The sequence below is a fragment of the Gymnoscopelus microlampas genome (assembly GCF_963454915.1).
Source record: "Gymnoscopelus microlampas genome assembly, chromosome: 16".
Lineage (NCBI taxonomy): Eukaryota > Metazoa > Chordata > Actinopteri > Myctophiformes > Myctophidae > Gymnoscopelus > Gymnoscopelus microlampas.
Window position 1 is genome coordinate 12,392,598 of NC_139953.1, and position 21,325 is coordinate 12,413,922.

A 21,325-nucleotide genomic window follows, 5' to 3' on the forward strand; every position below is an offset into this window, starting at 1 on the left:
ACCCTATGACCCCAGGCTACAACACTGATGATGCGTCCCAGTTGCATCCATGTGATGTATTTATTTATTAGTTATTCTATTTATAGTGGCTCATAGGAATTTATAGACTACGTGACAACCAGGAATAGTTTGGTGACCACAGGAGAGACTGTTGACAGCCGGAATGTAGACGGTATCCCGGGAGCAGTATGGGTTAGCGCCCCATGCTGTGTCTTCCGTGAGGAAGAAGCCCAACAAACCCGCGGTGAGGCCTTTAGGAGGGCCATTCCATTCCAGCGTACCGCAAGCGGAGCTAATACCATTAGACGGCCCAATCTAGTGGTATCGGCCCAAGGAACCATCACGCCAGAAGGAAATGTTTGGATCGGGGCGGTGCATCTGATCTGGCGCAGCGCTCAGGTCCTGGACCTGGTGAGACGAAGGAGGAGCCCGGCCAGGAGACAACCCACAGAGCCTAGTCCCTCCACGTGCCAGAGCCTCCCCGAGTCCCGGCAGAGTACTTCCGGAGAAGCGGACTGAGTGGCCCTGTCTTTCCCTATAGGACTGACCGTGGGTGCTACTGGGACGTAAGTCGGGGCTTGATCAACCCTGGCTGGGTCACCTGGGCGAGGGTGTATGTTGTATGTTGCGAGACCCGAAACACCCTATGACCCCAGGCTACAACACTGATGATGCGTCCCAGTTGCATCCATGTGATGTATTTATTTATTAGTTATTCTATTTATAGTGGCTCATAGGAATTTATAGACTACGTGACAACCAGGAATAGTTTGGTGACCACAGGAGAGACTGTTGACAGCCGGAATGTAGACGGTATCCCGGGAGCAGTATGGGTTAGCGCCCCATGCTGTGTCTTCCGTGAGGAAGAAGCCCAACAAACCCGCGGTGAGGCCTTTAGGAGGGCCATTCCATTCCAGCGTACCGCAAGCGGAGCTAATACCATTAGACGGCCCAATCTAGTGGTATCGGCCCAAGGAACCATCACGCCAGAAGGAAATGTTTGGATCGGGGCGGTGCATCTGATCTGGCGCAGCGCTCAGGTCCTGGACCTGGTGAGACGAAGGAGGAGCCCGGCCAGGAGACAACCCACAGAGCCTAGTCCCTCCACGTGCCAGAGCCTCCCCGAGTCCCGGCAGAGTACTTCCGGAGAAGCGGACTGAGTGGCCCTGTCTTTCCCTATAGGACTGACCGTGGGTGCTACTGGGACGTAAGTCGGGGCTTGATCAACCCTGGCTGGGTCACCTGGGCGAGGGTGTATGTTGTATGTTGCGAGACCCGAAACACCCTATGACCCCAGGCTACAACACTGATGATGCGTCCCAGTTGCATCCATGTGATGTATTTATTTATTAGTTATTCTATTTATAGTGGCTCATAGGAATTTATAGACTACGTGACAACCAGGAATAGTTTGGTGACCACAGGAGAGACTGTTGACAGCCGGAATGTAGACGGTATCCCGGGAGCAGTATGGGTTAGCGCCCCATGCTGTGTCTTCCGTGAGGAAGAAGCCCAACAAACCCGCGGTGAGGCCTTTAGGAGGGCCATTCCATTCCAGCGTACCGCAAGCGGAGCTAATACCATTAGACGGCCCAATCTAGTGGTATCGGCCCAAGGAACCATCACGCCAGAAGGAAATGTTTGGATCGGGGCGGTGCATCTGATCTGGCGCAGCGCTCAGGTCCTGGACCTGGTGAGACGAAGGAGGAGCCCGGCCAGGAGACAACCCACAGAGCCTAGTCCCTCCACGTGCCAGAGCCTCCCCGAGTCCCGGCAGAGTACTTCCGGAGAAGCGGACTGAGTGGCCCTGTCTTTCCCTATAGGACTGACCGTGGGTGCTACTGGGACGTAAGTCGGGGCTTGATCAACCCTGGCTGGGTCACCTGGGCGAGGGTGTATGTTGTATGTTGCGAGACCCGAAACACCCTATGACCCCAGGCTACAACACTGATGATGCGTCCCAGTTGCATCCATGTGATGTATTTATTTATTATTGAAATAAGGGACAAAACATGAGCTACCTTGGAAAGTTTTATTTATGTAAAAAAAAAAATACATTCAAAAGCTGTAAAGCAAATATAGAGAATATTATCATATTCATAAATATTTTGTCTCACGCCAAATATTGTGCTGTAAAACAGTAAATTGAACGCTGAGAGTTTGGACGATCCTTAAAGTTTGCTGCCAGCCAGATGGGTTTTGGCTGCTCTTTGTCCCTCTACAGCCATTTGGAAAACCCTGACAGTGCTTTTTACCCGTTGCCACAAAGGTAGGTAAAGCTTGATTTATTGTGCAGCAGTGAAAATAGCGGATCTACAAGCTCACAAGGAGTCGCAGCGTACGTGACGCACTGTGAGCTTACAGATTGCCTGTTTTCAGCTTTAGACAGAATCAGGGCACTGCCATTATCAGATAAGCAGACAACTACATCAACCTCGGAGTCAAGTGTCTTGACTCCCAGTCTTGCAGATGTGGCTATGCTGTGGAGTTACTCTTTTGATCAGGGGTCTTCAACGTTTTTCAGCCCAAGGACCCCTTAGCTGAGAGGGAGATGAAGTAGGGACTTCAAAACTCAAAACTGGACCCTTTTTTCTGTTCTCTTATTTTCCATTTTGTAAACTGTTTGTATGATGTTCTGCATAGTAGTGTATCAGTCTGTCATGTAATGTCACTATGAATGGAGTACATGGGGACCCCATTTGAAACAAGCCATTAGGCATTCATGGGGTTTTCAATCCTATTTAGTTGACCTTGTATTTAAAAAAAATGAATCGATTTTTTATAATCGGCCAAATCGATTAGTCTGATTAACCACTTAAAGGGGAATACCACTGATTTTCAACATTGAACTATGTCTTTAATACACCTTAGAGTTGTTGTGTGGAAATAAATCAATCAATTATCCAGTTCTAGGCAACATAGAGGGGGGGGGGGGGGGGACTTTTTTCTTATTTCCACACAACATCTCTAAGGTGTATTAAAGACATAGTTCAATGTTGAAAATGAGTGGTATTCCCCTTTAATCCTGTATTATACTTATACTGGTGCCGTACAAAAGTTGTGAAAATAGCTGAGCGCATAGTAGGAAAAAAAAACTTTCATTGATCGTAATCGAGGCAAAAAAATAAATAATCGTGATCGTGATATATTGATTTGATGTCATATGCTCAGCCCTACTGTATATACAGTCTATTCATGAAACGTTTACAGCAGTTATCCTTAAGAGGCATATCTGTCATGGCTCTGTAGTGTACATCCCAGTAGTCCATGTGTGAATGTGCCAGAGTCAGGCTGGAATCAGTAATCCAAGAACAGAACAGAACACATGCGGGTCAGGCCTGGTTGAGGAGCCTGGGGGTTACTAGCACTAAGGACTGTCTAGGTCGCTTTGTTTTGTGCTGGCATATGATGAGTACAGTACATACACACACACACACACACACACACACACACACACACACACACACACACACACACACACACACACACTCTCGCTCTTATGCTTTTTTTACCTTCATATGTGTGAAGTCTGTGATTCCTAGTCTCGGTAGATGGATGCAATTTACATAAATCAGCTTCCTGCCTGTGATGCAGTTCTCTGTGAAACAGACCTGTGATAATATAAATTAGCATTGCTTAGCACTTGTCTCAAAGCAAGCACCAGAGTCAATTCCATTTTTGTAATTACTGTTTCAAATTACGTGATATGTTGCGGTAAGCACATTGTGCTGCAACTTGTCTCTCAAATATACAAAATAAATATGCAATATAAAATATGAAAACCAGTTTGACCACTTTAACCCTATTTATACTTTGGCTATTCGAAAATAGCCGATCTACAAGCTCATCAGCCAGCCTAATCTAGAATAATAAAAAAAAGTGTGGAATACTTTTTAAAAGAATCACACAAATCTTCTCTTATGGGGGCCCCTGGCACACCAAAAACAATACATGATCAATTTGGGGGTCCATGTGACATGAACATGTTTGAGAACCACTGCTTTACTGTGTTGAATTGAACCTACCTACCTTGTATTGTGGATATCCTATGGATTCTATCCACTGTGCAACATCTTGGCAACTCCAGTGTAGGAACTCCATGTCCTCTGTTTACGTTGTCATGGCAACAGCCAGGCAACGACTGGTGATCTATGTTCTGCTCTCCTGGTCCTGGCATAAAGAAACGATTCAAGTAAGACATAATTATGTCCTAAAAGTAGTGAACGTGTCGACACATTTTATAAAACATTGTCATTAACTGATTATTATTATGATTTTAAAAGTTACATTGCTGAAGTAAAGGAATTCATAGAGTTAGAAACAACAGAACCACTTTGAACCAATGGGAGTTATTTGGTTCAGCGGAGGCGGGCCTTATAGTAAAGAAATCAACGTTGATTGGTTTCACGTCTGGAGAATAGCCAATCGGCTTCGTACAATTTGGGGAGGCTCTGAATCTAAGCGTACGGATTGGTTGTAACTTGTGGAGTTGTCTTCTTTGTCCCGCCCACGTTCGGCGGAAACGGTGACAGCGGACGTGCAGCTTTCACAGATCAACAAAACACGTGCACCGCCTGCCTGCCACTGCTGACAACCCCGGGCGCACTTATAGATCGCATAAGTGACGCAGCATTTGGCCTCTTGACGCGCCCGGTTCTCCTCTGTGGGATTGTCTGTCTGCTGGGTCGCTGCAAGGTTCTCTGGAGCTGCAACAAGGAGAAACATTAGCAAACAAAACACGTTTGAGCCATGATGGCAGGAATGCTCGCCAGGCGTCTCTTGAAGAAGAAGGTATAAACACAGTTCATACTTTTCTTTAGTATATTTTTACAAGACATTCGTATTACAATGCTATAGGGTAGCTAGCAAAGCAAAGTATAGTTGCTTTGCAGAGTAGTAGACTAGACACGTTGCGTTCACTGCTCCTCTAGGCTTTAGCAGGCATTATGTTATTATATAAGAAGTTTGTTTTTGTAAGTGAACGGATTTACCAAGTGTATTTAAAGCACACAATGTATCTAATGTTTGCTGTTTGTTTTGGGCTCCAATAATGTAATGCAATGTATGAAACTGAACTCTTGTTTAATAATAAATATATAATATGTAACTTTCTTTCTTTCTTGCAGGCCCCACTCCAGTTGGGTCGCATGTGTTACTCTGCTTCTGCGGTAAGCAGCCCTCCTGCACTCATGAGCTAATATCAGTGGTTCTCAAAGGTGGCGGTCCAGGGACCCTCAGGGTTCCTTGAGGCGGAGGTCCAAATGGACCCCTACAGCTCTGTAACTCCATTTGGTTGCATTTGTACACTCAAAAGTTATGGGGGTCCTTGAAATTAAAAAAAGTTTGAGAACCATTGGTTGAACTATATTAACTCATGACTGTCCATTTATTCATTGATAAACATTGATGGATAATATACCATATACATGGCATTAGTGGTGCTTGTAGCAGCCAGTGAAGAGCTTTTAGTAATAACTCTGCTTATACTATTCCCCCAGCCCACCACCAAGTTGTTTATTGACGGCAAGTTTGTCGAATCCAACACGACTGAATGGCTCGACATTCACAACCCTGTAAGTATTTAAGTATTTGTTCTGAATGACACCTAATCCCCCCCCCCCCCCCCACACACACACTCACAGCCCCTGCAGTAATGTAAGATGTGTTGTACATGAGCACAAAAAAGCAATGCAGCCTTGTAATAATGATTTGTCTCGAAGCTACAGAGGGAGGAAAATGAGCTCGTGTGGAAATTGGAGCCCATTCTACACAGCCAGTTGAATTTAACCTTGACGCGTTGATGCATTCATTTCCTTTAACTCCAGCGCTGGAGGCAGTCCGCTCGTTTGTGTTTGCGTTTTTAGCCCTCCAGCAAGGCAACGATTGACGATTGTAGCATTCAAAAACAGCCATCATCTGCTCACACACCCCCGTAGAATGAAATACCTGTGAATTGTTCTTAACGTAACAAAAAGGCCCTGTTATTGATATTGATGGCCTAATGTACGGCCGGTAATACGATTTATTACGTCCTGCAGCCATGCTCTCGAGGTGTAAATGCAGTCTCACCGGATTGTCGTCTTGTCTCGTATGCCGTTTTCTTTGTTCAGGCCACTAACGAGGTGGTAAGCCGGGTCCCCAAAGCCACCCAGGAGGAGATGCTGGCGGCCGTGGACTCGTGCTCCAGGGCCTTCCACTCCTGGTCGGAGACCTCCATCCTCAGCAGGCAGCAGATCTTCCTCCGCTACCAGCAGCTCATCAAGGACAACATTGTAAGGAAAGCACCCCCCCGTGGGCCTTTAAGACCGGGAACGCAGCTGTGTGTAATTTTAAGATTTCTTTGGCTATTCAAAAATAGCAGATATAGAAGAGCATTATAGATCTGCAAAAAAAAAGAAGAAATTGTGAAAATGTGTACAAATCTAAAATTTATATAAAAGATTTGCATACATTTTCATGGATTTCATGGATATTTTTCTAAAAATAGCAGATCTACAAGCTCATAGCGCGGCACTCTGTGCTGCGCTATGAGCTTGTATATCTGCAATTTTTTAATAGCCAAAGAAATCTTAAAATGACAGATGCGTTCCCGAACTTGGGTTAATGGGTTGAAATGGGTTAAACAGGGGGGTCTGAGACCTCTAGGGTGTCCTCAGAGTTTGAGGGGCTGCCAAATCTTTGTGCGATAGATATTAAAGCTGCACTATGTAACTTTCCTCTTCTACCCCGGATTTGAACCCAGTTTCCTGCGCATTTTTGCCATTGAGCTAATAGAACCGGCCAGCTTGCTCGGGATGAATTGAATCTTGACCATCAGGGCAAATTTTGTGTCAGATCCTCTGTCTAGGTGAGACATGACCTTTGACACTATCTAAATGTTTCAAATGAAGAGCAGGGAGACAAAATACAACCACCCCAATGGTATACGTTCTATTGTATGAATATCCTACACTTGAACCCTAGCATCCCTATTCTGGGAGGAACGTTGGCAGAAAATAGAAGATCTACAAGCTTACAACAGGATTGTAGATCGGCTATTTGCGCCGAAGAGATTTGGTGTAGAGTGGGAAAAGTAGCAGACCAAGTACAGAGCCGAAGGTCAAATTTACGAAGTGGTTAAATGTCTGAAATTACACATTAACCTGAATCCAACATAATAGAAAGGTTATGTAAACAAAAAACATTAATTCAATCAACACTGTCGATAGTGCTGTCAAACAACTATGAAGCTAACAAATCTATGAAAAAGTTTAATCTGCACACTGCAACACTTGTATACAGTATGTAGTGGGGGTCCCTGCTTCATCTCTCGCTCTCTTAGCTAAGGGGTCCTTGGCCTGAAAAACGGTGAAGATCCCTGCCCTAGGCAATAATGACCGTATTCCTGATTTGAAAATAACAGATATTGTACATTAAAAAAATGTATATATTTTATTCATGTATTCAATTTAAATATCTCTTACTGGAGGATTTATTACTAGTCCGCACTATACATCATTTTTTTCTTATGCTGATGTGATCTGTGATTGATTAACAGGGACTTGAATGATTATCTGTACATTAGTTATGAGATTGCAAACCTTGGAAATGTCTGTCTGGAATTATGTTTTTAACTAATACTTTAACTGGCGTTGAGTTGTTAAGCATGACCAAGCAATGACCGTAAAATATTTGTTTATATTATTTTTTTTGCAGAAAGAGCTAGCAAGGCTCATCACTCTGGAGCAGGGCAAGACTCTGGCTGATGCAGAGGGAGATGTGTTCAGAGGACTGCGTAAGTAAACTAAAACACACACCACACTAGGGCTGCAACTAACCATTATGCCGCTGCTGTCGGGCAGAAACCTCTTATCTCCACATTCTAACTTTGTTTTTTCGTAAATTAATGAACCACCTACTTGAACGTACTACAGTGTCACACCAAAGCATCAAAAGTAGCATATCTACCAGCTCGAAACGCGGCGGGAAGCGACGCGTTTCGAGCTTGTGGATCTGCTACTTTTGCTACTTCTGAATTTGAATCCTGAAAAGTAACAGTTTTGAACATATGCGGTTTCCGCCCGAAAGATGATTTTATAACTGAATAATTTGCATTCTGCAGGATATTTTTTCACTTATTAAAATGTATCTATGCAACCATAAGATTGTGGTAAAATAATGTAATTAAGTACAAATCGATGGTAAGTGTTGATCACAAGTTATCAAAGCCCAGATAACTGAAATAGCTTTATACATTTATTCAGCAGTCAAAACGAAAACAAATTAAGCATGCACAGCACATGCAACAAAGAGCATGGATCTACATGCTCACAATGTATTATGAGCTTGTAGATCAGATATAACTATTTGACATACAACAAACTGTATAGGCTTTAAGTGGTTAATGCCCTGACCACGTGCTCCTTGTGAGTCACATGGGCGCGGGTTTGAGTCCGACTCCTGTTTCGCGTGCCTCCCCTCTCTCTGCCCTCGGTTATCCTGTCTCCTGTATACTCTCAGGAACAGTTATTGAGCGTCCTCAGAACCATTGCACTGCATGGTGCATTGGAAAAGGGCCCTAAGCATGCTCAGAGAGATCCAATTCCCCCCATGGGAACCTTTTAAGCCCCGTTGTCTTTTAACCAACTTTTCTCTCGACAGGTCTTCATTTATCACTCCCTGATCCCATTGCTCTTGAGTTGATAGCTCAATCTTAATTGGCTTGAGGGTGACCATTATTTCTGTTTGAGCCGGACACACCAGTCAAGCATGCTAAATGAATGTGGTGTAGCAAAGTTTTTAAGCATTCCATTGAAGCCTGACGGCACATGCAGTATAGTCTTATAAAAGCTTGAATAAATAGATTATATTTGAAGTCTTGACATTAAACGTTGATCTTAATGTGACCATCTGAACATCTTGTTAAGGTGTAATTATGCATGCAATAGGGGGGCAGCAAAATGGTTGTATTTCACCGGTGCTGGGTCGAGTCTTGTAAGACTAAGGCCAGCGTAATTATATTTTATTTAATACAAAATCTAAGGGTGACCGTGCTTTCTTCTCTCTGGAATAAACGTACATCTTAAAAAAATTACGCCATGGCTCTGCAGGAGGCTAGCCGTCTATTAGGCGGTCGGTCTGTTTGTTTTTCCGGATCTCTTAAACCGCTCTACCAATCAGTGCCAAATGTCCTGTGTATGCTCCCAGTGGGTTAACTATTGTAACTAAAGTCCAATTCATACTTTGTTGCACAACGGTGTCGGCGCGTCGAAAATAGCTGGCCTACAAGCTCATAACGTGTCGTGGATGCGACAAGTAGGTCTGCTCATCTCAGCACGCTACACTATCGTACGACGGACCATAAATTAAGAACAGGTTGGCCACATGAAGACCGATTCATATTGGACACGCCGTTTCATGGTTCGATCATTTTTTTAAATTGTGCAAGAGGGCACATTTTAAACTACCATATCAAGCACTTGAGAGTTCCATTATGAAATGATTAATGACTCACCTTTTTTATTGCATCAGATTAACAGAGATGCTGTTACCACATCCATTAACTTACTGTGTGGCATACCCATAATACATGGATGGATTAAAGTTCTCAGTCGCCACGACTGATTTCAGTCATTTTTTGGATTCCATACAAGTCAGCATGTCTTCTATGAAAGCATGTTGCACAGAGAAAATAGCCGATCTACAAGCTCTCAATGCATCACAGACGCGCATTGAGAGCTTGTAATTCTGAAGCTATTGTTTTTTAAAGACTGGAGCATTTGAAGTGGTCAAACTAGCAATATGTTTAGAAGCATTTTCCATAAAACCCTAATGGTCTTGGATATTTCATAAAGGCAAAGGTTAAAGCTTCAGTCTGTAATTTCTTTACCTGGTTGGCAGTATGTAGAACAACATTACTAATGCATCATAATGTAGCATTCACCTCATCCGCTGCCACTGTGTGCTCCTCTCTGCCCCCTAGAGGTGGTTGAGCACGCGTGCAGCATCACGTCCTTGATGCTGGGAGAGACGCTGCCGTCCATCACCAAGGACATGGACACGTACACCTACCGCCTGCCCATCGGCGTGTGCGCCGGCATCGCCCCGTTCAACTTCCCCGCCATGATCCCCCTGTGGATGTTCCCCCTCGGCATGGTGTGCGGAAACACCTACCTGATGAAGCCGTCGGAGCGCGTCCCGGGGTGCACCATGCTCCTGGTCAAACTGCTGCAGGACGCAGGGGCGCCGGACGGAACTGTCAACATCATCCATGGCCAGCACGCAGGTAGGAGTGTGTGTGTCTGAGAGAGAGAGAGAGGGACGAAGATGATGTATCGGTTTCGATTGAATACTTTATTAATCCATTAAGACTGGGAAAGTATCTGTGTCATTTTAGAAATAGCAGATATACAAGCTCATAGTGCGGCACTGAGTGCCACGCTATGAGCAAAATCAAAAATGTCCCTTCCCCTGGAACAAAATATTTTTAGATGGTGTTCCGCGGCCAAATGCATATCATTTTGAGGGTCCTTGACATGAAAAAAGATTGAGAACCATTGATATTATAGCGACATAAGTTTTTCCAAAATGTTCGCTTAAAAATGTATATATATTCAAAGATTTGCACAAATGTCAAAAGAATAGCAGATCTTCAAGAGTGCCGCGCTATGATCTTGTATATCTGCTATTTTTGAATAGTCAAAGAAATCTTAAAATGACACAGATGCGTTCCCGGTCTTAATGGATTAACAGTTTGCTAAAAGTACAGAGGTACAGTTGTCCAATAATGCTAAAAGGATAACACAAAAAGCTCTGGGGGCTTGTTTCTATTGTGGTCCTATGTATTCAATTCATCAAGATGTATGACATATACTATACAATAAATCATCGATACTAGGAGCAGTAAACAAATATTTACAGTAAAACTGGGGGGTAATTTCTTTTGGCAAGCTAGAAGACTTGTCTAGGTCCAGTTGCAAATTGCAGACAGGTGCTCTTTTACGGCGGTTTTGAAGGAGGGTTTTTCACTTTTTGTTGGCCATTGGCAAGGCATTCCACATTTTGGTGGCATAATAGTAGAATGAATTCATCCCCATGTTTGTGCAAGTTGCTGTGCTCTGTCGGTCTGGCCAATATATTGGCCATTATTAAAAAAAATTGACGGCATACTGTACATGTGGTATCGGTAGTTATGAGGCCGACGTCATTATAGGGGAAACATTTCAAACATTTTCAAAAATAAGCGGCGAGCTTGTATTTGCGAGCTTGTGAGCTTGTAGATCCGCTAGTTTTTGAATACAGCTTTTTTGTTTATTTGTATTTATATGTTTGCTTATAGATTAATTCTTCTCAAATGTATTAGAAAAGGTATGTATTCTGGACAAATTCCGGTCAGAACATCGGTTATCAGTGGTCTAGGACTGGGTGGGCTCTAGAGAGAATGCATGAAATTATGCTCTTGACTGTGAATATCTTGTGTGAAATATGGAAATGGGGTGTGTGTTGCGTTTAAGTTGAAACTTTTCTCGGGATCATCTACAGTAAACACTAATGATGTGCCCTTTGGTGTATCTCAAGTAAGGGGGATTTGCATAATGTGTTAACACCTATATGTGTAGGTGTAATCTACCATACACCGTAGGCTGGAGGGCATCATTTACAACCCCGTATCCCATACTGTCCTGCCATTATAAAGTGCCTTGAGGGGGGCGTCCGTGAAGATGAAACAGACTGGGTTCATATTCATAATGCCGACCATCCTTAACCTCCTGTCTAGCTGTGAATTTCATCTGTGACCATCCTGCCATCAAGGCCATCAGCTTTGTGGGCTCCAACCAGGCCGGGGAGTACATCTACGAGAGGGGCTCTAAGAACGGCAAGCGGGTGCAATCCAACATGGTACGTGATATTTCAAGTTAATTGCCCAGTTCTAGTGGAGAGGCTGTCTGGGAATGTCCCCAGTTTCCCCCCGTCCCTGGTCTATGTGTCCAAGTCCAAGACACTGTATTAATAGCGCCCACTGCTCCTAATAATAAGTAGGACAGGTTAAATGCAGAGTGTAAATGTACTATGACAAATACACCCCCTTTTCCTAAATTCGCAATTAGGAAATGTCCTTTTCTTTTACAGTCTGTGACCACCCACGCATCACCCTGAGTTGCCATCATAGTGTTCCAAAACGTCTTAATCTTGCTTATGCTATAGAAACCAAACCGGATCTTGGCAACAAATCCCAGAGGTTTGTTTGTTTTGTTTTTTAGGGAGCCAAAAACCACGGTGTGGTGATGCCCGATGCCAACAAAGAGAACACTCTCAACCAGCTGGTGGGAGCTGCCTTCGGGGCTGCAGGCCAGCGTTGCATGGCTCTCTCAACCGCCATCCTAGTGGGCGAGGCTAAGGAATGGCTCCCAGAGCTGGTGGAGCGCTCTAAAGCGCTGCGAGTCAATGCAGGTGAGGTCCCACGTTAACCACATTAACCCTGGTGTCCCTATTTTTGGGCAAAGTTTAAAGAATTTTCCAATTGTGTTTTTCATAAACACAAGCTCATTATGCGTCACATCGCAATGCTATTTATCATATGATGAAGGACAAATTAAGTGGGGAACTACATGAACCCAGCTAACGACCTCTTTCCCAGGGTGCTTGGCGGTGTAGGTCACATAGAAGACGGGACGACCCGGATTTGATTGTCACGTCTCGCATGTGACTCTCCATTTCCCTCCCACTTTTCCTGTCTCTCTACACTATCTTGCATATTTAAAGGTGCTGTCTGTGTCACTTAACTATCATTTTTGATGAGTGATGCCCTCATACAACAACATGTAATACAGACATCATCAGGAGCCTGCTTTTCCCTGTTTTACCATTGTTTTTCTTTGGTCAGTGTAAGGCTTTGTCGGCCAAGACACGGAATTGCAACTTTTAGTATTTACTCTTTCTCTGACATTATGCAAAGATATCGACTGCATGCTAGCTTCTGTGGGCTCTCCAGTGTGGTGAAGCTAGAGGGCTACCCTGTGTGTCCACGCAATGTCATTGACATTATTTAGTGATAGCTGCCAGAATGTTATCAGAACATCAACAAATAATTCATAGATGGTGGTAACAAGCTTAACCTCTTTCAACCTGGCATCACTATTTTGGCCATGTCATTATAGGCAAACATTTTGAAAAAATATTTTCGCTGTATGACATGTGTTTTTTGTTTTTATTTATCATTCTGTGTTGTTATTTGTGTGTGTGTGTGTGTGTGTTGTAGGTGATCAGCCCGGAGCAGACGTGGGCCCCCTGATCTCTCCTGAAGCCAAGGCGAGGGTGGACTCTTTGATCCAGAGCGGTGTGGACGAGGGAGCCAAGCTGCTGTTGGACGGCAGGAACGTGACAGTCAAAGGATACGAGAACGGAAACTTTGTGGGACCCACCATCATAAGCAATGTTACGGTGAGACACCCCTGTCTGCTTTGACGAGGAACAGCGGCTGCACCAGTAGGCTTTACACATGAAATACTGAAAATGTGTCATTGGACAAATATGAGATAGAATTTTGTAGTGATAGCGTCCTTTCTGTGGATTAACCGCTTTCCACCGGGCATTCCTATTTATTCTTATAGTTTTCCTTCGAAACATTGTGAAAATAACCAATCTATTTTCCCTATCCGTGCCAATGAATATGGGGCTTAAATTGTTATCGCTGAGAACAAGTTCTATTTGCTTTAATATCTGGCATGTGCAATCCTGCTATTTGTTCCTTATTGTGGCCTGGAATTCGGGAGATCCGCAATAAACATGACATTAATGCATCAAACCATAGAAAGAAATACATAGAACGGACATCATGGCAACACTGTGCTTCCGTGTCAAATACATACAATAATCAATCCATGGATTCCTCCATGACACGTTTGTTCCATATGAAGATGCGGTAGTTATGGTATTCATACCATTAAGGCATTGTCTTATGCCCCAGCAAAGTAGGTGGCTGTGAACATGGTAATAGGGTGCCTAACCCTATTTTCAGGCACGTGCACACGTGGACATCAAATTGGGCTTGAGCCCCTGCCCTTTTACCAGTCTATAAAAACGTGTCCTCTCCAGACCATGAATACAGCATTTACTATGGTGAAAGAAATGCAAATGCACCCCTTCCCTGGCTGGCTGTACAAGGCTGTTCAAGAGAATTGCCTTTTCCGAAACTCCTCAACTTGAATGCAGCATTTTATGTTGAAAGAATTGCCCCCTCTATGTAGAAATCCATGCTGTAAGACGCATCTCCAGCAAAGGCTTGATTATACTTTGTTGAGCATGGTGTGGCGCACTGAAAATAGCTGCTCTGCAAGCCCACTGTGAGCTTGTAGATCAGCTATTTTCGCTATTACTGCCAAGAGTGCCCTTTTAAACATCTCAGCCCCTGCCCCTCAAACATTCTCTGCACGCGTCCACTACATATATCTGTGCATCAAACTATTGACAAGACCCAGTGATCAGAAGGTATTCTCATAACAGCCACTCATGAGTCATGTCTGATACCTCTCCAGTGGTAAAGAGGATGTATATCGCTGCCCTTGACCTGATACTGGGGTATATACGTCACTACAGATTGTGTGTAGTCAGGTGTGAAACTGACAATGATTAGTCAACCTTGCACTGAAGGACCATCTTATTGAGTACATTGAATAGATGGGGGTTCGTACTAGGGTTACAATAGGTCTAAAAAAAAACTGGTAAATTTCGGAAGGGAAGTTAAGAAATATGTGCGTACAAGAAAAGTGATGACTGCCGAGAGATTAGGTTTTTATCAAATATAATGTAGGAATCGGGCAGGTGAGCGGCACATTCAGATGTCCCCATCAGATGAAAACTACATTCCAGAATTGTATTGTTTAGCCCCTTGACTCTATGAAATTAGTTTGGCCAGTATAGCTGTGGATGTCTTGTCTTTTTGATTGTTTGATTAATCTATGCTAATTATTTGGACCATAAAATGTAGTGAAGTACAACATGATGGTAAATGCTCATCACAAGTTACCTGAACCCACACAGACGTCTTGAAATTGCCTAATATGTTTACCCAGCAGTCCGAAACATAATTATGCAACATAAGAAAAGGAAAGAGCTGCACACTCATGAATTGCTCCGATAACGTTTATTTCTAAATAAATGGTAATTAGGTTTTGGCTTTATTCATGAATAAATGGTGTCGGAGAAAGAAATTTGACTGCTGTCAGTCAGCAACTTAAAAAGTTACTTTTATGTGTTCCCCCTTCACAATAACATTCAACAAACAATATGCAACAAACAAGCATTCATATCTTGGTGACATTGTTAATGGCACATATTCGATTTATTTAGTTTTATAATATTTGATTTCAATTTAACTAAATACATTTGTCAATCCATTATTGATTTAATGGTTTCACACTTGTGAAATGTATGTTACAATGCTGTAGTATTGTCAAGTACAGTATATGATAATGACTTGACTGTGCTGTATATCATTGTAGGTGTGAGTCACATAAAATATGTAAAATAATCACATAAAATAACATCTCTTGTAAACACTTAGACTGAGAGAACGAGAGCAATCCATGGTCTCGAAGGGCGGATCCAAACCCAGGCGTCCTCCGATTGCTTCACCAATCTATGTCCCCGCTCCCCCCCCCCCCCCCCCCCCCCGGTCTGTGCACGGAGCAGGCTGACGTCACCACATTTAGAGCGACGCCCCTCTGCACTCTGGTTGGTTAGGCGTTAACAAGGTCCTAAGACCATCGTTCCTGCACCGTTCGCCCAGACGTTTTTCTTTTGAAACAAAAAAAAGGCTGGGATTCCGAGGCTAGTAAACACTTGATAGAACTAAGATTTGTTTTTAATTGTTCCTCAAGGCTGAATTAGGCTGGTGAAACTATAACACAAACCATCTATCACAGGATTGTGTCCTTGTCACCGAAACAGATTTACTTAAACGTTGCTAATCTAACCGTCAACAAAAAGCCAGTCTCAAGTGGAGAAAAGTCATGGTCAGTTTGACTTTGGCTCTCAGTCAAGGGGTTTCTCTGTGGGGTTTGTGACTTTCAGAAATGTTACCGACAAATAAGTTTGAACCTTGAGTTACTTACAATCAGGAGGATACAGAATGATACTTGAAATCAGACGGATATAGATGTGCCAGGTTTTTGGGAAATATTTTAACACATTTTTGGTTGGCTTTTGTTCTTTCCAACATGTGATTGTAGCCAAATATATGATCAGCTCCTCGAGGTGAGTCAAGGCTTAAGGGTGTGTTTAAAACACATGTTATTTCATTCTAAACTACAGTACCTCACGCATGTTGGCCCATAATGTAGCAGTTAACGTGTGAACTCACACAGAAACAAGTTCTCTAAAGTGGACCTCTATCCTGAACTTTTTCTGCACATGCACATATCCAATCTTCTCCGGCGCAAAATTGTTTTTGTCACAATATTGATGTTTTTGTTGCGAATTTTCTATGTCGTAAAACTCAGACGTGAGATTGATTTCTGCTTTCACACGGGGGGCTATTATTCTCTATAAAGCAAATTTATTGCACCATATGAGAGCTGCCTTGAAGCGGTGAGCTTGTGAGGGGAAAAATGTGTTGCTCATTCACAAAACCATCCGGCCCTCTCAAAGTGACAACCTACACCCATGTTTCCAATCACCGTTCCAGTGTTTGCATTAAATACGCTGCAATCCACCAATGTTTAAATGGTGTGTAAACCTGTAGCCTCCTCAGATTGCAATTTTCTGCTTGCATACTCCTGTCAATAGAACTTAACTTTGTACTTTGATGGATGTAGAAAATAGCTCTAATGTCTTTTGATACATAAAGTTCATGTAGCATGTGGCCGTCGGGATAAGTAGTCTAGATCAATTTGTTTCATTGGTGGATAAAAACAGAATATGTCTTTGATGTGAAGTGGCCCCTGAAACCATCTGGTGAATGGCTTTTGATTCTGGTGCCTGATGGGTGAGGGCTATAATCTTTAATGAGGTGAGAAAATTATGCCTTAAAAACATTTACACCTTATGATGACACTAAAAGCAAACTGATTTACGTCATATGGTATGACGGCTATCATCTAACTTTATTGTAGCTGTAGTTAAGTTATTCTATTCAGAGGAGAGTGGAAACTCGTATTACTACATCATTTTTTACCTTTACACAGGAATTGACACGGGTCCATTTGGGTTGAACACTCAGAGTTAAATTAATACTGAAGATTTTGCACTATAGATGTGGGTCCCAGAGATTTAAAAACGATTGTATCAAATGGAGGTCTGTGACCGAATGCATATCATCTGTCGGGTGGAAACCTCATATGTCCAAAACTGTTACTTTTCAGGAATTAAATATAAAGATAGCAGATTGACAAGTTCAAAATGCATCGTTTCGCCCCGCGTTTCGAGCTTGTAGATCTGCTAGTTTTGATACTTTTGTGTGACTCTGTAGTATGATCAAGTAGGGTATTAACTTACGAAAAACCTAAATATGGAGATAAGAGGTTTCTGCCCGACAGCAACGATGTCAAACTGGGATATTGATATTCAAAAGGTTGAGAATCACTGACCTCTAGTACATTGTTGACTCTTGTGAGACTGACTGCATTGTTCTCCCGCTCTTCCCCCAGTCTGACATGACGTGTTACAAGGAGGAGATCTTTGGCCCGGTTCTGGTGGTGATGGAGGCCAACGATCTGGACGAGGCCATCGGCATGATCAACAGCAACCCTTACGGCAACGGCACGGCCATCTTCACCAACAACGGAGCCACCGCCCGCAAATACACCCACGAGGTGGATGTGGGCCAGGTACGTCTCTCTGCCCACTGTCTCTCACCTATTTGGCACAGCGAGGAGATGTTAACCACTTTCAACTTGGTGTCCCTAAAGATATGGGAGATCAACAAGCATCGTGGCGCGTTGTGAGCTTGTAGATCTGCTATTTTCACCACCCGACACCTTCGTACGACGAAGTATAAAACACCCACTGTTCTGCCGTTTTATTCTTTGTTATGTTTGTTTAGAGATTTGTTATTTAGATACTAGAGTGTAGAGAAGCGGAAAGCTGCATGTCTGTCTGGAATCAAACTAGGAACATTACAATTATGGATTGACGATATCCAGCCAAGGGAAAATAATTAAATAAACTGGTATTGCAGAAAGTAGAATATTTTATATTATAGTTGTGAATATACCGTATACAGAGCACTACATCATAAATGGAGAAATTTAACTACTGTCCAACAAAGCTACTGTAGGTAACAAGGACTCAAGGCAAGGTAAAGACCGATTCATACTTTGTCGCACGACTGTGTCTCGCGGCGAAAATAGCCAACCTACAAGCTCACAATGGGTCGTATCTGCGAAATTAAGAACACACTTTTGTTTACGGTTAGTGAATGTGTGAGTGATTCCAACCTGGTTGACGTGGTCTCATGTTGCTACAGATTGGTATCAACGTTCCCATCCCCGTCCCACTGCCCATGTTCTCCTTCACTGGGTCCAGAGGCTCCTTCAGAGGAGACACCAACTTCTATGGCAAACAGGTAAACAAGGACTATATGTCATGGATGAGAAGACGACAAGAGTCACTGATAGGATGAAGATGATATCGTTGCTGTCGGGCGGAAACCTTGCATGTCCAAAACGGTTACTTTTCAGGAAATGGAAAAAATAACCTACCTAAAGAACAGACAGGCCACTTTAAACCTGGCACCCTACTTTTAGCATGCCATTATAGGTGAAAATGTGCCATATTTTTGCTATTTTCAAAAATAGATGATTTATAAGCTCATAGCGTGTGGCTATCGGACACTTGAACTTGTAAATCAGCTACTTAAAATAGGGCATTAATTTATGAAAGAAAAAGATGAAACATGGAGAGAGTTTCTGCCCGACAGTGACGATGTACAGTAATAGATAAACTCCCACCATGGCATAGTATGCATACATAGCCTTTTCACTTATACTACATTGGCTGCCCTTTGTCGAAGGGATGCTAAACTAATCATTTGAAATCATTTAAAAGAAACATAAAAAAAAATCTCACTTACTCGCAACCCATAAAGATGGGTCCCAACACAACGTTTGGGAAGCAAAAGGGCAATGAAGTTATCATCCGTATAACTCCTGTTGTTCTCCCATTCAACAGGGCATCCAGTTCTACACCCAGATCAAGACGGTGACGTCACAGTGGAAGGCGGAGGACGCCGGGGTTTCGAGCCCGGCCGTTACCATGCCAACCATCCGCTAATGGAACGCACAGAATTGTGATCATACATCTAGCACAACCTTCGATGACTACTGACATATGCCTTAACACTCATGAAGGAGCTATGTTCAGCGAATAGGTACATCAAGTCCTTTTACCATCCGCAAATATGTTTTAGAGAGCACTTCTAGTCATGTATGAGGGTTTTGGGCTTTTTACAAAATGAACTGTTTTCTGCTATTTTGAACTGAAAATTGGACTTACTTGTACATTGATGTTATACAAACACTCCCTGTACAATTCTGTTTTACAATTCCTCCCTATTCAAACACACTACGTCTTTGCAATAGTGGACGGAAGGATGAATGGTCTAATGTGGCACTGAAGGGTGTTGTGAATGGTGTGGTCTCATCCCCTCCATGGGGGTGGGGGGGGTAGTGTTGTTGAACCACTTTCAATTTGGCGTCCCTGTTTTGGGCATGTCATCATAGTGAAAAAGAAAATCTAAACTTTAAAGACAAATGGCCGATCTACAAGCTCACAACATGTAGCGATGCAACAAGTTGTGAGCTCATAGATCGTCTATTTCGCCACCGTAGTGAAAATGGCTGCTTAAGTGGTTCATAGGCTGACACTTCTCATTGTGTCTTCTGCTCCATTTCCTCTCTGAGAGGAAAGAACCATGTTGAATGTCGATTGCTTCCTTGACCCTCTTGTTCCGTCATTACCTTTCTCAAAACCCTTGGCAGGCAAGGTAAAATCTTTATCCTGGCTCAGGTGGCAAATGAAGTCAAGTTCTTCCAATATCTTTCACCTGTTCTGTGTTTTGAGATAAATGTGTAGATGGCTAGGAGAAACAAGCTCTATGGAAGGCAATTATCAGAAGAACATTGACATGCCTGCTGCTGACTGCAGTTTGAAATCATTTTGTAGCTGTTACAACTGTACCTTCTCAGCTGCTCAGTGTCTGAATTAGCATTGGTGTATGTGTGTGGTGCGTGTGTTCTGAATACGTATGTGTGTTACTCAAAGTTTGTGCTGTGAAGCTTAATTTACATGCCATTACACGACGGTGTCGCTTGTCGAAAATGTTTTTTTCAAACTAACACGTTGCAACGTGTCACATAGACATTCCTGGTTGATGTTGTGTAGCGGCCACTCCTTTCCAATGTCATCATGTGCTGATGACCCCTTTATTTGTCGCTTACTCATGCAGCAGCGAAATGTTGGTGGGACATGTTCGGCAAAGACTGTTTGAACGCAACAATACAAAAGATGATGATAATAATAATAATGTCCAGAAGACTTGGCCACTTAGCGGTCATCACAAAGAAGTGGTGTTGTCCTTTATAAGCTCTGTTCTCCAGGTCAGTCCCTTTCTCTCCTCGCTGTGGGAAGGACTATACTCTAGCCTTATTCATGCAGTATGCTCTACCCGGTGAGTCACCGGGGCGTCCCCAATCCCTTTCTCTTGAGCTTGTGGAAGAACGCAACGCGTCTTTAGATTGCAAAATCTCATTTTCTCACCAAGCGACACGTCGTGCTACGGATTATAAATTGGGCTCGATTACTGGTTTTTGTCATGGTGGAGCTGCATTGCAATGTTTTACAGTACATGCAATAAAACTTTACATTTGTTATTGTCTGGAATTATTTTTGTTGGAATCCCTTTGATGAAAGATCATTTTTGTATACCTTGGTGATTAGTCAGACATCTTTGGGAGCAATTAGGGGATTGCTTTTAGGGAGTGTTTTAGTGGATTTTGAACTTTAGCTGCCCAAGTGTTGCTAAGTAAATATTTAAACTAGGGTGCCATTTACGTAGAAGGCGCAGATTACAGAAGATAACTGTAATGTAATGAGTCTGCAGTTATGAACACGTCGCACCCAAGGTTGTAATTTGGCTAAATGACCAGCTTTATTTAGGAATTCTATGTAAACATACAGTATATGTCTTTGTACACAGGAATAAAGATGCCAGTCAAGATGTTTGCTAATGCATTCCATGGACATAAAAGATGCTGCTGCATCAGGTCACGTTATGTTGTTTTGCAATATTCAGTCGGTGTAATTTCAGACGCTTGTTTTGACAGAATGTTCATTAGGTTAGTTGTAAAAA

General features: G+C 43.0%; 1 protein-coding gene across 1 annotated transcript; it reads left to right on the top strand.

Annotated features, from left to right (window-relative positions):
- The first annotated feature begins 4,652 nt into the window (after positions 1 to 4,652).
- On the top strand, positions 4,653 to 20,844 carry LOC311063561 (methylmalonate-semialdehyde/malonate-semialdehyde dehydrogenase [acylating], mitochondrial-like). The gene is made up of 12 exons (XM_084083052.1): positions 4,653 to 4,791; positions 5,127 to 5,168; positions 5,499 to 5,573; positions 6,111 to 6,272; positions 7,696 to 7,774; positions 9,962 to 10,264; positions 11,756 to 11,877; positions 12,240 to 12,429; positions 13,238 to 13,419; positions 17,625 to 17,804; positions 18,443 to 18,541; positions 19,147 to 20,844. The coding sequence occupies exons 1-12, from the start codon at positions 4,750 to 4,752 to the stop codon at positions 19,246 to 19,248; spliced, it is 1,578 nt and encodes a 525-aa protein (XP_083939178.1). The 5' UTR covers positions 4,653 to 4,749; the 3' UTR covers positions 19,249 to 20,844.
- Positions 20,845 to 21,325: the final 481 nt, after the last annotated feature.